The sequence below is a fragment of the Solanum stenotomum genome, chromosome 9 (genome assembly GCF_019186545.1).
Source record: "Solanum stenotomum isolate F172 chromosome 9, ASM1918654v1, whole genome shotgun sequence".
Lineage (NCBI taxonomy): Eukaryota > Viridiplantae > Streptophyta > Magnoliopsida > Solanales > Solanaceae > Solanum > Solanum stenotomum.
In genome coordinates, this window is record NC_064290.1 from 1,380,973 (window position 1) to 1,396,342 (window position 15,370).

Here is a 15,370-nt window from a genome sequence, read left to right on the forward strand (position 1 = left end):
CCTAAGGATCTATTTATACTAGTAGGAAAAGTTGGAAACCAATCCTACTCAAATTAGGAATCCTATTTAATGTTAAAAACTTTGAAAAGTCGGAGAACAGGTGGCATGTCGCGCCCCTTATCGTGCCTCAAGGTTGCTTCACTCGTTTAGCTCCTGGCGCGCCGCACCAAGCAGAGCGCCTGGGCAGTGCCTCTGAGGTTTCCCTTCTGGCGCGTCGCGCCTCTCAGTACTTCTCAACAGGCTCTCTGAAGTACCACCAGTGGCACGACGCGCCAACCAATGCGCCAGCCACTGGTGGTTTTTTTTACCTTAGCCATTTTCCTGCATCTCCTTGCTCCTTCTTACATCTTCCCAATTCATATTCCATCAAGATTTCCTGAAACAACTAATCACATGTGTAAGTATGCAATCATCACAAGTTAAACTAAAATTCAAGCTAATAACTCAAGATCGTCATCAAACATCATCACTTCGTGGGCCAATTTCGACTACTTAGGTATATAAATATGCCTAAGATCACATCACTATGTATCGAGACGTACGAGATGTATGAGGATGTTGAGTGATGTAATCGAAATCGAAACTCAATATATCGGAATGTTTTGGAATGTATCCGAATTCCACCAAATTTAAGATATTTTTGTAATTTGGAAAAGAATAAGAATAATATGTAATCAGTTCTTAACACGATGAGATTTGTGTAAAATTTCCAACTTAAACGCTGGAATATAAAACTTTGTAACTATAAAAGATTAGATTTTTAATAGAAGTAAAACACGTAAATTGAAGCAAAGGAAGTTAAGTGCAAGACAATTGTTCTTTTATTTATTGCACCCTAAATATCATATGAATTACAAAAATTAGTTTTTAAGAACTAAAATACGTAAATTGAAATTGAGGGGGGGGGGGGGGATTAAGTGCAAGTCAATCATTCTTTTATTGCACCATGAATATCATATAGTATATATATATATATTATAAAAATAGGAAAGGAAATAATTGTACTAATAAGAAAAAGATGATTGCTAAGGCAATTTCCTAATGAGGCAACCTTTGGAAATGGAGTAGAAGTCATATGGATAATAGTCCAAGATCATCAAGCCCATAGAATTTCTCATTTTTTGGCACATTATCTCATTCACTGTTCTTTTTAGTATATACATAGGGTAAGGGATGATCGAGAATTCTTTCAGAAATAATCTCTCTAGCTCCGAAATAAAGGTAATAAAATTTGTGTATTTCTATCCTTTCTCAAACTCCATTTTTCTAAGATTATATTGGTATTATGTTGTTCTTGTATGGGGTAAAGGGATGAGAAGGTTGAATATTGTAATAAATACACGCAAACAAGGTGAAATATTAGCTATCCAACTTCTTTGATTATATACCGAGTTCAAAACTGAAAGACACATTTTTAAAATTTATGGTCCTTGCACATATTGTTTGTCATAATATTTGTGTGGTTTAATATTAAACATGTTAGACTATTTGTGTGCCTAAACAAACTTGTTAATAAGGATAAAATGAAATGTTTAAGCTAAATTATTTTTAATTTTTTAAAAAAATTATTCTTTTTAAAATATACTAAAAAAGAAAATAAGATCACATAAACTAAAACAAAAGAACTATTGACTAATAAGCATGTCCTTGGTCCAAAATCTCTTAGCAAAACTCAAGGGTTCCGTTCTCGGATATTATCAATTTTGTCAAGAGATTGTAACACCAAGCCTATCCAGCAAAATCCTGTACTGCCGCAACACCTCTCTATCGGTGATTAGGATATCATCACCTAACAGGACGCAATCAGCAAAAGGGGTAGTACTCGTTGGGTATGCATATTTCGCAACTAGCCACACCATATAATGATGGAAAGCGCAAATAGGGACCATGATCCGTAGTAACTAGTAACCTAACAACTGTCCTGCTAAGAAGGCAATCTCAGTCACCCTTTTGAATAAGGACATTATAAATAAGTATAAAGGGCCATGTAATATCACTTGATAACCAAATGTGAAGATGAATAAAGAAACTATATATATAACTTTGCTTCGAAGTATCAATTTTATAAATTGCTGAAACTTCCTACAAACAAATCGTAAATATCAAGCAATAATAATAAGAACATTTCTGCTTTACCTAAGGTCACTACATAAAGTGAAAATAATTATAAATTCTACCAAAAAAATCTTGTCCTAACAATATATATATATCACCAATATTGATCCAAAACTAATCCTTCAATTTTTTAAAAACTTTTCCCTTTTTTCAAATTTAATTTTTCTTCTTCCTTCTTATTTCCTTGATGGAAACTAGACAATATTTCAATTTTATTTGTTTAATTTATGTTATTTTGTGCCTAAATTATGAGTCAACTAGTGCTGTAGTACTATTGAAACATTTAAGTCACTCAAGAGGATCAAAATCAAACAACTCATGCGATTTATTTCAGGGCAATTGGATTTATGATAATTCATATCCATTCTACAATTCATCCATTTGTTCTTTTATTGAAGGACAATTCAATTGCCAAGGAAATGGAAGACCTGATAAACTCTATCTCAAGTACAAATGGAAGCCTAATGCATGTGAATTGCCCAAGTAAGTTTATATAGCTAGTATCATCAATTAAGTACTCATTGTGGTTTATTTGCACTAACTGGTCAATACCGAATTTTGAGTTTATACATCCTGAATAAAGTATCGGGGTTATATATGCTACATGAGTGATAATTACAGATTCGACAGAATTCAGTAATTTTGACTCAGACCCTGTATTTGTGTCACGAAATTCATTCAATATGTACGTATTTTATATCCAGAACTCAGTAAACAAAGAATTTGTGGATCATGAAATTAAATCTACAAACAAAATATTCTGACTATGCTTTTGATTATACAAATATAGGATTTTACCAAAAATAATTAGAGTTTTGTCAAATCTATAGCGAAAACTCTAGTAGGGAGGCAAGAGGATTATTTCAACTCGATAAATGGCAACTCCATACGTTTAGAAGAAGATTTGAGAAATATAACTTTTTTGTCAGTTAATTAATTGTTGTAGTCCCGGAAAGGAATTTGCATAGGCTACTTTCTTTCCTTTAGATTGTTTAATCAGTCTCTTTTGCTTGTTAGAGGCAAGGTCTGTGTCCCTTCTAATCTTTTGAAGGTATTTCTATTTATATATCACATGGTAGGGGTCTAACCTAGCCCGACCCCCACACCCGTAGGCTCACACTCTATTGGTGATGGCTTTTGTTTTTTTTTAAAAAAAACTCTAGTTTCGTTTGTGACTAAATTAAAAATCCTACTTATTTATTTATTTATTTATTCTTGAGGACAGATTTGAAGGATTGGAGTTTTTGAAGAGGGTGAAGGGGAAGAAGATAATGTTCATAGGGGATTCATTGAGCCTTAACCAATGGCAATCACTCACATGTATGTTGCATGCAGCCTTTCCGAAGCTCAATTACACACTCCAAAGAAAAGGAGATGTCTCCAATTTTGTTTTTCAGGTAGAGTTTAACGAAAACTGCTTAAATATGTCATCAAATTTATTATGCATGTGTTATTAGTCAATAGTTGATTTGGAATATATCCCAACCGTTACCAATTTGGACCATAAGTATCATTATCCATTAATGAAATTCCACCTTGTCTAACTAGTGTCACGTGACATTATCTAAACTTTTTTGCTACTTACCAACACTCTTCTCTCCTCTCATCATGTTTACGAGTAGTATTTGTGAGCCATTTCGTTAATATTTGATCTTGGATATATATATCCCAGCTCTTATTAAAAGAAAAAATAAAATTAGCTCAAGAATTTATAAGTAATTCCTAGCTAATTATACGTAAGCCTCATTTTTAATTATTAAGTTCAATTGTATGTTTGAGTTTTTGCAAATACAAAATGTACATATAATAATTTGTTCATAATTATAATTATATTTGTGAATTTGTGGCAGGACTATAATGTTTCTTTAATTTTATCACGAAATGCATTTTTGGTAGATTTGGTTAAAGAGAAAATAGGGAGAGTTCTAAAGCTTGATTCAATCCAAAACGGCGACGCTTGGAAAGGATTCGACATGCTCATTTTCAATACATGGCATTGGTGGCTCCACAAGGGAAGCCAACAATCGTAAGCTTTTCTTAATTAAAAAATCTTTAAATTTTAGTGTGTTAATGACACGTCTATTTATTCACTCAATATATTTTGTTCCACCTAGGGGCGTATCTAATGTATTAGCAATGGGTTCATCTGTGTGTTAAAGAATTTCACTAATTATGTATAAATAGTAGATTTTGAAAGTAGTAACGAAAATGATAAAATTATGAAGTTGACCCTTTTAGGTTCAAATTCAAGTACCTCTAAATTCTTGTGCAAGGTTTTGAAATATATATATCATTTGTTTTCTCTTTTCTTTACATATTTTCTTCACTAACCAAGTGTGTCTCTATTTACTCCAAAACATTATTTTTTTTACATCTCAAATTGATGAAATTATGTATTTATTTCAGATGGGATTTTATACAAAAAGGAGATCATATATATAAAGACATGGATCGTTTAGTGGCCTTTAAAGAGGGACTTAAAACTTGGTCCAATTGGGTCGAATCAAATATTGATCCTACCAAAACTAGAGTATTCTTTCAAGGCATCTCTCCTACACATTACAGGTACTATGTACTTCCTCCGTTTCTATTTATATGTCAATATTTTAAATTTTATGTGTATTAAAAAATTAAATAAGTTTATTATTCTATCCTTATTTAATGTTTTTATTGGACTTCAGATTTTCAATCAATAAACATGAATTAATTTATTTTTGATTAATTAATTTGACCAATGAACATTAACGATCTACTTAATTTTTCTATGTTGATCAAATATATATTTTCAAAGCTAATAACTCAAGGGTAATTAAAAGAGAAAGAATAATGTCATTTATGCATTAATTTTGTGTAATGAAAAATATTAAGGACTATATATTTTTAGTAAAAATGACATATAAATATGTAGGAACGGAGAGCATATTCCTTACTTTCATTTTTGATCCTACCATTATAAATTTATAATTATTGTATATTTGATTTATACATTACTTTTTTAAAAAAGATTTATAAGAGTTGAACATATTAGGTCATGACCAATTAATTATTTAACTCATATTGACTTTACTCATCACAACCTAACTAACTTTGATTATGATATGAAAAATATTTTATTAATTCAGCTCATTTTAACTCGTTCAAATTTATTAAATCAGTGGGAAAGAATGGAATGCTAGCAAGCCAAGTAGCAATTGCAATGGAGAGACGCAACCAATTAGTGGGTCAGTGTATCCTGGTGGACCAATGGCAGCAACAACAATTGTGAAAGAAATTATTGGCAATATGTCAAAACCAGTGACATTACTTGACATTACATTACTTTCTCAACTAAGAAAAGATGGACACCCTTCAATTTATGGTATGAATAATAATAATGGCACAAAGATAAAAAAAGGTAATGATTGTAGTCATTGGTGTCTTGCTGGTGTGCCTGATACTTGGAATCAACTCTTTTATGCTCTTCTTCTTGATCAACAAACCAAATCATCAAATACTATATGATAAAAATATAAAGGTGTATAATATATATTCCAATACTCTTTTTTTGTTTTATTTGAAATTATTATGATTATAGCTAGCTACCATAAATTTTTAATTCTTAAGATTATTTTTTTTCGGATTTAATTATTTTATTTGCTTAACACAAGTCTTATTTTACTTTTACACAATATTTTAGTGTCTAGCAAGCTTCGACTCGAAAGAAAGAAGCAAGAGAATAACAATTGCGCGAAAACAGTTAATCTAGTTAGCGCACCGTATTTTTTGCTCGTTTGCATCGCACTTAACTGATTAATAAGATAAAAGGGATCCTACTCGCTATTTGAAGTGATATAAACTAATATTTTCTTCAATCAGCAATTAAGAGAAAAGTCTGATAGAGGTTAAAAGAGACAGAAACTCAAGTGGAGTGGTAAAAATAATAATGGAAATGTTCTAAACAATATTTACACAAATCAATGAATATTTAATATATATTTGTACGTACATAAACTTCTTGATTTAGAACAAGGTAGTTTTAAATGAAATGTTTGTTGTCTACCTAGTAATTATTTATATACAAATTTTCTGAGTGATATATTTCACTAGACACTAATATACACCCGGCATGTCTGATACTCCCTTTCATCCAAAATAAATAAATTTGTAAAAAAATTTTATGGTCCAAAATATATAATTTTCTCCAAATTCAAGGAAGTACGTATTGATTATTTTCTTCCGAAATTGCAACTTCTTTTTAATTCATTACCATCTTAAAAATTATGCCACGCTCCAAAAAAAACTAAATTAATAATAATAAAAAATATTTGGATCAAAGAGAGTAATTTTTTTTACAATGAAGTGATTAATTATTACCTCTAGAGAATGATTAGCAAAAGAATTATATGTAATTAGTTGGTAATCATTTATGTTGCCACTTACGACAATTCGACTAAACTAATTAATGGAAGCATACATTAGGCTTCTTTTTTAAGAGTAAATTATGATAATTAGATGAATGATTAGCATAGCCTCATAGGTCATAGCCTCATAGCCTCATAGACCTTAATTAGATTAGCATATCATTATATTATTAATTAGATAAATAAAAACATATATGATTTTCAAATATTTTTTATTTATGATATTTCCGACTCTTGGATTTGGATTACCACGTTAGTAATAATACAAACAAAGCTCCAAAAGTGGAAATATAATTTTATGTTATGTTACATCAGTCACCATCCTTGGAAAACAAAATAAAAATAATGTTCAAAATATATTTGTATTTAAAGTAAATATTTATTTTAATATATATTTCTAAAGGGATTAGGTATCATGTACGATGTTCCAACCAAACATTTTAATTATGTATTTGATTTGATATTTTATGTATGTGCTAATAATTCCTATTACCTAAAGGCTAAACAAAGCTATGAATTAGTATGTTCATAATTGGTTTATGATCTCACCAATGTGCCTTGATATGACATCTTCTTAATCAAATTGACAATATTTAACCACTTCTTTAATATTTATTTTATAAATACAAAAATTAAATGAACATTTGAGATCTAAATGCAATTAATTATGTTGCCATATATATTGGGATAAAGGAAGTTATAGTATTTTTTTTTTCGCTCCATTTTACATGTACTGTTTGTTATTTTTGCATGTTTCTTAAGAAAATATTTGTTGTTTACTCAACGCATTATCAAGTAAATTCAGAAAATTATTTTACTTTTCTTTTGTCATTTATTTGATGTATATTTCCTTATTTGGATTAAAATATTAAAGAAATTAAAGATTTAAGTATAACCTGTTTAAGGATGACATTTAATATCTAGAATTATTTAATGGGGTCCAGAAGGAATTTATATTTTATTCTCGTCAAAAATAAAAATGATATCATTATGCGAACTTAAATTATTAGACGCCATAATTAAATCCCGTCATTAGATTCGGAAATCTACTGATGACAAGGCTATCGTATTTAATTAGTACAGCTTGATATTTAATACTATAACTTTTGTCCATAAAATTGAATTACATTGTCTATACTTGCCTATAGGGAGGATATAGAATTCGAAGATTATAGTAGAAGGATAGTACGTAATAGAGAAGAGGGCAGAATCAGGGGCGTAGCTACATAGTCTTTAGGGTGTCCAATTGGACATTCTTTGTTAGAAAATTATACCGGATATATAAGTAAAAAAATATATAAAGTGGTTAAATAACGTATTTTGGACACCCTTAATACAACAAGGTATTGTAGCCTAGTGATTTAAGTTGCCTTGAAAGAGTCAAACCTTTAAGCGTTTGTGAGTTCAAATCTCACTAGCAGCAGCTTTTTAAGCCTCTTCTAATTCCTGGACACCCTTCGTGAAATTTTTGGCTACGCCACTAGTGAGAACCAGTCTTCTTTTCACCTTATGTAGTAGTTTTACCTAATATCCCCGTATCTTATCCTTCCATTTTACCTCTCCTCAAACTCTACTCGTAGAATTACGTTATGTAGGTCAGTTGTTGTCCGTAGAGCATTTTGCTTCATGGTTGATTACTATTTGGTTTTAATTATTACTTTTGTCTTTCCATAAATGGTTACACATACATGTGGTCCAATTACCATAGAGTAATAAGTTATTGTATTTTGGCTTAATTATTACTTACCTATTGAACACTTTTATCTATACAAAACTTATTTCTATTAGACATTTTTCGATAATCAATAAAAAAATGTAAAGTGTGTGAAATACACTCTCGCTGACATGACAAAATAAATAATGAAAAAATGACATGTGACAAATGGGCCCCAAAAATTATAGAAAAATAATTTTTAAATTAAAAAATAAAAATTTATTTCAAATACACCCAGCCCCCTACCCCACGCTACTCCACCCTCTTTTCTTCTTCATCTTCTTCGTTGCACCATTCCTTTTCCTAAACCACAAAAGTGACAAAACTCTACATCTTTAACAACTTATTTACAGATTTAGTTTTTTCTTTTTTTAAAAATTATTTCATACCTACAATGTGAGAGAAAGATATAGAGAGAGATTCATATTAGAGTGATGAAGAAACGAAGTTTGTTGATGGATAATCATTTTTGAAAATCGAGTGCAAAAAGAAATCAAGAAGACCCAAATTAATTTTGTCGAATTTTCGGATATTAACTTTTATACGTAAATTAAATAGACTTACTTTTTAATTTGAATGGTGATATTTGTTTAGAGATGCCCGGAAATGGAGTTGACGTCGGGTAAAGTTTTTGGTCGAATGTCTGAAATTCGAGTCAATTCCCTAAATGGTCACCCAAGTTGAGGGAATTGCTTTGAAATATCATTTATGTTTCATTTAGGACCAAAATATCACTCAACTATCACTATTTTCCTCCAAATATACTTGACACTTCAAAAGCCTCACTCTCTCCTAATTGGCATGACATGTCATTAAGAATTTTTTTAAAATAATAGACTAATTTAATTCATCAAACTCATTTAACTAAAATAATGATTGTATTATTTTTTTTTAAAAGAATATTAGTTTATTAAGAATAAATTTTCATACTTAAGAATCTTTTATCATAATTAAACTTTTTTATTTTTTTATGTTATGAAGAATAGGTTTTTACAACGTACTATAATATCATCAATTTTGAATATTTATAAACATGTACATTCAAAAAAAAATATTGATATACAAATCACTCATAAATGCTAACTTACATCAATTAGTCATAAATTGTACAATGAATCAATAATATTAAAGGTCAATTAATGGTTACAATAATATTAATCGAGTACTTTGAAATTCATGCCTACCATTTTATTATATTTTTTGAAAAAAATAGAAAGTGAATAATATCATATTTTTTATCCAAAAACAAATACTAAATGGCTCAAAAGTCTTCTTCAATTCTAGTTGATATTTCATGTCATTAAATCATCATTTAAAAAATAATAGACCTATTTAATTCATCAAACTTATGTCTCTACAAAACAAATATATAAATTACATGAGAATTTATGAAGATTATTAAAAAAAAAAGTCTAATTCCTTTATATATTTTTACCAAACAAAATTCAATGAAAAAATTTCTTTGTGCAATTATTACTTGGTAATTTTTAAAATTCCTAAGTAAATTATTCAAAAAATTTAAGCAATTTTTTTCATAAAAATATTCAAATAAATTTGTAAGGTTGACAAAAAAGTTGGTAAGAAAGAGAAAATTATTATTTAACTTTTTTTAATTTAAATTTTTATTCTTTTATTCTATATTATATTATATTTTAACTTCTCATACAATTAAACACCAATATATATTCTTATATCATCCCAAATTCATGAAATACAAGTAATAATTAATTGAATTGCCTATTTTAATTCAATAATATACATATTATATGAGATTAATATGTTGATAAATAAAGATCAAAATTTTATTTTCTAATATAAATATTATTCACTTTCTATTTTCTTTTCAAAGAAAGATATTGTAAGATATATGGATTTCAAAGCACCCAATTAATTATTTTTTAATAGTTAATAGACCTTCAATATTATTGATCCATTATATAATATATGATTCATTGATGTAAGTTGACATTCATAAGTGATTTATATATCAATATTTTTTGAATACATTTTCTCATAATTATTCAAAATTGATGACATTATGGTAAGTTTTAAAAAATTATTCTTCACAGCATAAAAAAAAAATTAAATTAATTATGATAAAAGATTATTAAGTATGAAAATTTCTTCTTAATAAACTAATATATATATATATATATATATATATATATAGCAGGGTGAAGAAGACGTCTGAAAGAGGGGTGGGGGGCCTTTTTCTAAAAAATAAAATATTATTTTTATTGAAAATTAAAATAAAATATGATATCAGATTGCATCACGCGCGAAAGGAAACTGAAGAACACTCTTTTTGTCATATCAACATTTTGTGTTTAATAGACATACGTTTTGAATAATTTAGGTGTCCAATAGATGCTAGCCCTACATAAAGTGTCTAAATGAAATATGCAAATAACTTTAATGAATTGTAGATGACTTAAGCCTTGTATTTTTTACTCTATTTTATTTGGCTGAGTATGTGAGCTATTGATTTTTACTTATTTTATTGTCAACGCCTCAAAACTTTAAATCTTTATATTCTCCCCTTTTGAATGAAACCATTTACGTGACAGGAAGAAAATTGTCCTTGATTTATAACTGGTCATGATACATAATAATTTCATAAGGTATATATGCTGATCTTATCTTTTTATTTTTGTGAGATTATGTAGAGGTTATTTTTGATAGACTTTATAGTAAAAGAGTAAGAGATAAAGTAAGAAAGCAACAAATAGTTATATACATTGAAGAATAATAGAAAATGCGGTTACTAAATAAGTAGTATTTTATACTGAAAAGCGGAGAAGAGAAATCTCTCCCATATATTCCTACATAAAAAGTATTTATACTCGACTATCTACGACCTTTCTACCATAATCCTCAATCTTCATATCTTTTTATTTAGTATCATATCTAATATCTTCAGTAATATGAAGCTATGGCATATCTTGTCTAACAAAGACTTAAAGAGGCACTCTTTCGATTAATGATATCATCATATCAAAAGTATTTTTTTAAGGGGTACTTAAAAAGTTTAAAAGGACGTATAATTAATTAATGTGGAGTGGTGGAGGGTAATAAAAGTTTAAATTTTCTTGGACACACATGCATAATATAATTGACACTTGTGCAAATTAAATAATTAATTGTGAAGGAGTCTTTCTCAAGCTTCTATGATTTTGCTCTCTTTAAATTGGAGAAAATCAAGTGGCCTGATCAATAGATTTTGCTTCTACTTGGAAGTAATCCAAAATTTAATTAGTGCCCTAAATTTTCTCTAGATATGAGCGTATATTCCTATATAATATATAAAATAATATAAATATTAATCTATTAAATAAGACATTTAAATTATAAAATTAAAGACAAAAATTTAAGCTGTTAGAAAATAGTTGATTCTATTTAGCTAAGTTGCAAATTCATTAAATGGTAAATCTATTGGACCAAAATGATTAGATATTTCTTGAATTTGCAAAGTTGAAACATCTCAATTTAGTTTAGCTAGTGAGATTTATAGTGACATTAATTTGAAGTTATTTGGTACAAACATGTGTTATGATCGCATTTCACCTAATACTTCTTTATATAAGATTCTCTTGATTAGAATTTATTTTAGAATTTATCATTGTGTGTTGTGTTGTTATATTTATGAGATATATTGTCTTGACGTAAAATTCAATACAATTAAGTAATATACAAGTAAGTTTCAATTCTAACAAAATTTGACATTATAACCTTATGATTTTCCACATAAATATGTTCCATTTTATAAGAGTAAGAGTGTATTAGTTAAGTATTTATTTTACTAAATTATCTGAATTTAACTACTAATAATTATAAAATATAATTATTTAATAATTAATTATAAAGGTATAATTGAAAAATGGATATGTAAACAAGACAAATAAAATGAAAAATAAAGTTTTAGTATATTAGACAAGTTAAATTATCCGAAGGGACTAAATTTTAGATGAAATTTACAAAAATCTGACAAACTAAAAGTTAAACATGAAAGATCAAATAAGTTGAGGGACTGAAAATTAACAAATAAAAAAGTAGGATAATATATATGGACAAAAACAGCATTGGGATATGCCTAGATTCCCATTATTATTTATCTAAGTAAAAGTAAGTGAATTATGGCACATTGATCATGTGAGATTAATTAATTTAGCTTATTTCACTTGCGGTTTAACTTGTGCTTTTTATCTTCAATAATTTTATAGTCTGATTACTATGTTTTATATTTAATTTATAAAGTTTCTTTCATTGACGTTGAGAGCTTAAATAGTTATGAGATTCTTATAAAATCTCGAATAATTCATTGTATTCTAAATTAAAAAAAACAGAATCATCTTGGGCTAAAACAAAAAAATAATGGATGATTCCGAATTTGACTTTGGCCAATTAGATCAACTATTCAACTTTCTTTCCTCTACTCCTCCTCCTCCTCTTCTGCCTCCGACTACTCTTCAAATTAATCAAGATTCATCATTTTCATTACAAAAACAAAACTCTAATCTTGTTTTTACAAGTACTCATCATGTACCTAAAAAGAAATCAATTGTCAACAATTATGTGACTGAAAAAAAACCAATTTTGAACACCAATATTAATATTATTGATGATCAAGTTCAAGATCCGTCTAAAGAGAAAAAAATGGTGGTGGAGAAGAAAGTTATGCGAAGAGATGTTGAAAGGCAAAGAAGGCGCGATATGGCTAAGCTTTATCAACATTTACGCCTTCTTATTCCTTCCAAATATCTCGTGGTAAGTACAACACATTTTGTTTACATTTAGAGTGTGTTTGACACGAAGAAAAATATAAAAATATTTTTATTAAAAAAATTCCAAATCAAAAAGTTTTTTTTTTTGTATTGATTGATGAATGAAAATATTCTTTTGACAATCAAATATTATTGAGACGAGTGGATTGACTAGTTGGCAATACTCACCATTAATTTAGTTGTTTTTTGAAGTCGACTTAGGTCTACATTCATTTTTCTATCAATTCTTTATGAAAAATATTTTTCTAAAAGATGATTTTCAGTCATACCATACGCGCCAAATGGATTAAGATCTCTTTCGTGTTAACTGTTAAATACGTTATATCTTTATGTTCCAAGTCAGAAACTGTTAGAGTCCAACTGTATGGTCAGTAATTTGTTTTCTAATATGATTTTAGGCAATTCTCATCTCAAGCTAATTTTTTCGGATTGAGTCAGACTCAAAGTCAATATCTTCTCATAGTATCATAGCTAGCCAGTTGATCCATCCTAATTTGTTGTTTATCCGATATTGGGCCCCCTATGTTATATTGTTCATATTTCAAACGTCCAGTTCTAATTATATGACTTTAGGCAATTCTTTTTTGAAACTAATTTTTTGAGATTGAGTTAGACTCAAGATCAATGTCTTCTCATAGTATCTTAGCTAGTTAGCTGATCCATCCCAATTCGTTGTTTACGTGATATTGAACCCCATGTATAAGTATATTATCCATGTTTCAAATGTTCAGTTCTAATTATATTTTCTTCTAATGATAATCCAGGGAAAGAGATCTATATCTGATCATCTAGAAGAGATAGTGGATTATGTAAAAGACTTGAAGAAGGACATAGAGGACTTGGAAAGTAAAAGAGAAAAACTGAAAGAAATGAAAAATATTAATTGTAGCTCTCAATTGGCACCAAATTCTTCCTCTATGAAATTATATGATGATGATGAAGATAAAATAATAGTGAAATCATGCAATGAAGGAGTGGAGATTTCAATAAAAGGAGGGGTTTCTCTTTCAAAAGTGCTTAAAGTTCTTATGAAAGAAGAAATCATTGTTAATAGTTGTGTTTCCTCCACAATTAATCAAAGGCTTATTCACATTATTCAAACTAAGGTTAGTTACTTAATCTTCTCTATACTCAATTTTCAACTATGTGTGTACATTTTTTTTTCAATTTGAAAGAGAAACAAAGTAATGAAACCCCAATAACATCTCCCACATATATAAAGAGGTTAATATTATCAAGAAATCACTAATTTCTGACAAGTGTTTAGTAAAAAATTGGTTCATCGATTAGGATTTTCAAATTGAAAATCAATCAAAAATGTCTTATAAGTCAAATTACGGAGAATTCCATAAAAAAGTTTAAATTGAGATGAGGGGCAGTTAAAATCAATTACTGACCATTTTAATTTGTTTGTCCTACTTTTTAAGTACTAAATTGAGATGGAGGAGTAGATAAACTCAATTACTAATTAAAAAAATAGCATTTTTTTTACTAGTTTTCTTCTTTTTTGGCAATCTTTTAATTATGAATTTCAATATTGGCATGTTTAAGAACATAAAATTAAAATGCATTTTGATACATTAATTTGCATATCTTTAGTTTAAAATTACAAAATTAAATTTTTTTTATGGTCTTAAAACTTCATGTAAAATTAAAATAATGCGAACAAATTGAATCAGAGGAAATATTATTAAGGAGAATGGAATATATCCTACGATTGACTTTATGTGTGTGTTGAAATCTTAATATATTTGTAAAATATTTATGTGCAGGTGAACACAAGAGGAGATATTGATCTTGCATTACTACGATCCAAGTTGATGGGTTTGTTTTAGGCATAATATTTTGGAATTTCTAAACTTAGATCTTTTTCGTTTGATGCACATTTAAGTTATTGTTCGTTATTAAATCTATTTAATCATTTATAAAATATTTATCTTCATATCGAATACACCCTTCGTGTTTCTCTTTTTGGTTTTAATCAATGTCACCTTGTTACTTCCTTCATCCAATAATAGTTGTACACTATATTAAAAATAGTTATCCAATAATATTTGTTCGATTTGAAAATCAGGAGATAATTTAACTTTTGTGTCTATTTTATCCTTGCTATTAAATACTAATTTTTTTATTAAAACATTAAACTTAATAAAGTCAAAGGGCTTGATATACCCCTCAATTTTATCATTTAGAGTTGATATACCCCTCATTATGAAAGATATATGCCCCTATTGCTATACAAATGACTCACATATACCCTTTTCCTCTAATGGAAGTGAAAAAATTAATTTTAATTTAATATTTTAATTATTATTTTTAAAAAATATATATAATCCCATATGGGTATATTTAATCCTCCT

The 15,370-nt window shown here is 28.1% G+C and overlaps 2 protein-coding genes across 2 annotated transcripts; both read left to right on the top strand.

The window, feature by feature from the left end:
* Positions 1-2,230: 2,230 nt before the first annotated feature.
* On the top strand, positions 2,231-5,637 carry LOC125876419 (protein trichome birefringence-like 41). Its single transcript, XM_049557601.1, has 5 exons — positions 2,231-2,598; positions 3,341-3,512; positions 3,966-4,141; positions 4,522-4,680; positions 5,271-5,637. Exons 1-5 carry the CDS (start codon positions 2,303-2,305, stop codon positions 5,614-5,616), a joined length of 1,149 nt encoding a protein of 382 aa, XP_049413558.1. The 5' UTR covers positions 2,231-2,302; the 3' UTR covers positions 5,617-5,637.
* A 6,963-nt stretch (positions 5,638-12,600) lies between these two features.
* LOC125877869 (transcription factor bHLH120-like) lies at positions 12,601-14,845 on the top strand. The gene is made up of 3 exons (XM_049559146.1): positions 12,601-12,993; positions 13,775-14,116; positions 14,783-14,845. The coding sequence occupies exons 1-3, from the start codon at positions 12,601-12,603 to the stop codon at positions 14,843-14,845; spliced, it is 798 nt and encodes a 265-aa protein (XP_049415103.1).
* The last annotated feature ends 525 nt before the right edge of the window (positions 14,846-15,370 follow it).

Coding starts and splice junctions, on each gene's coding strand:
- LOC125876419 (XM_049557601.1), top strand. CDS start 2,303: ATGGAAACTAGACAATATTTCAATTTTATTTGTTTAATTTATGTTATT. Junction 2,599..3,340: donor AATGCATGTGAATTGCCCAA/GTAAGTTTATAT, acceptor TCTTGAGGACAG/ATTTGAAGGATTGGAGTTTT. Junction 4,142..4,521: donor CACAAGGGAAGCCAACAATC/GTAAGCTTTTCT, acceptor TATTTATTTCAG/ATGGGATTTTATACAAAAAG.
- LOC125877869 (XM_049559146.1), top strand. CDS start 12,601: ATGGATGATTCCGAATTTGACTTTGGCCAATTAGATCAACTATTCAAC. Junction 12,994..13,774: donor TTCCTTCCAAATATCTCGTG/GTAAGTACAACA, acceptor ATGATAATCCAG/GGAAAGAGATCTATATCTGA. Junction 14,117..14,782: donor TTCACATTATTCAAACTAAG/GTTAGTTACTTA, acceptor ATTTATGTGCAG/GTGAACACAAGAGGAGATAT.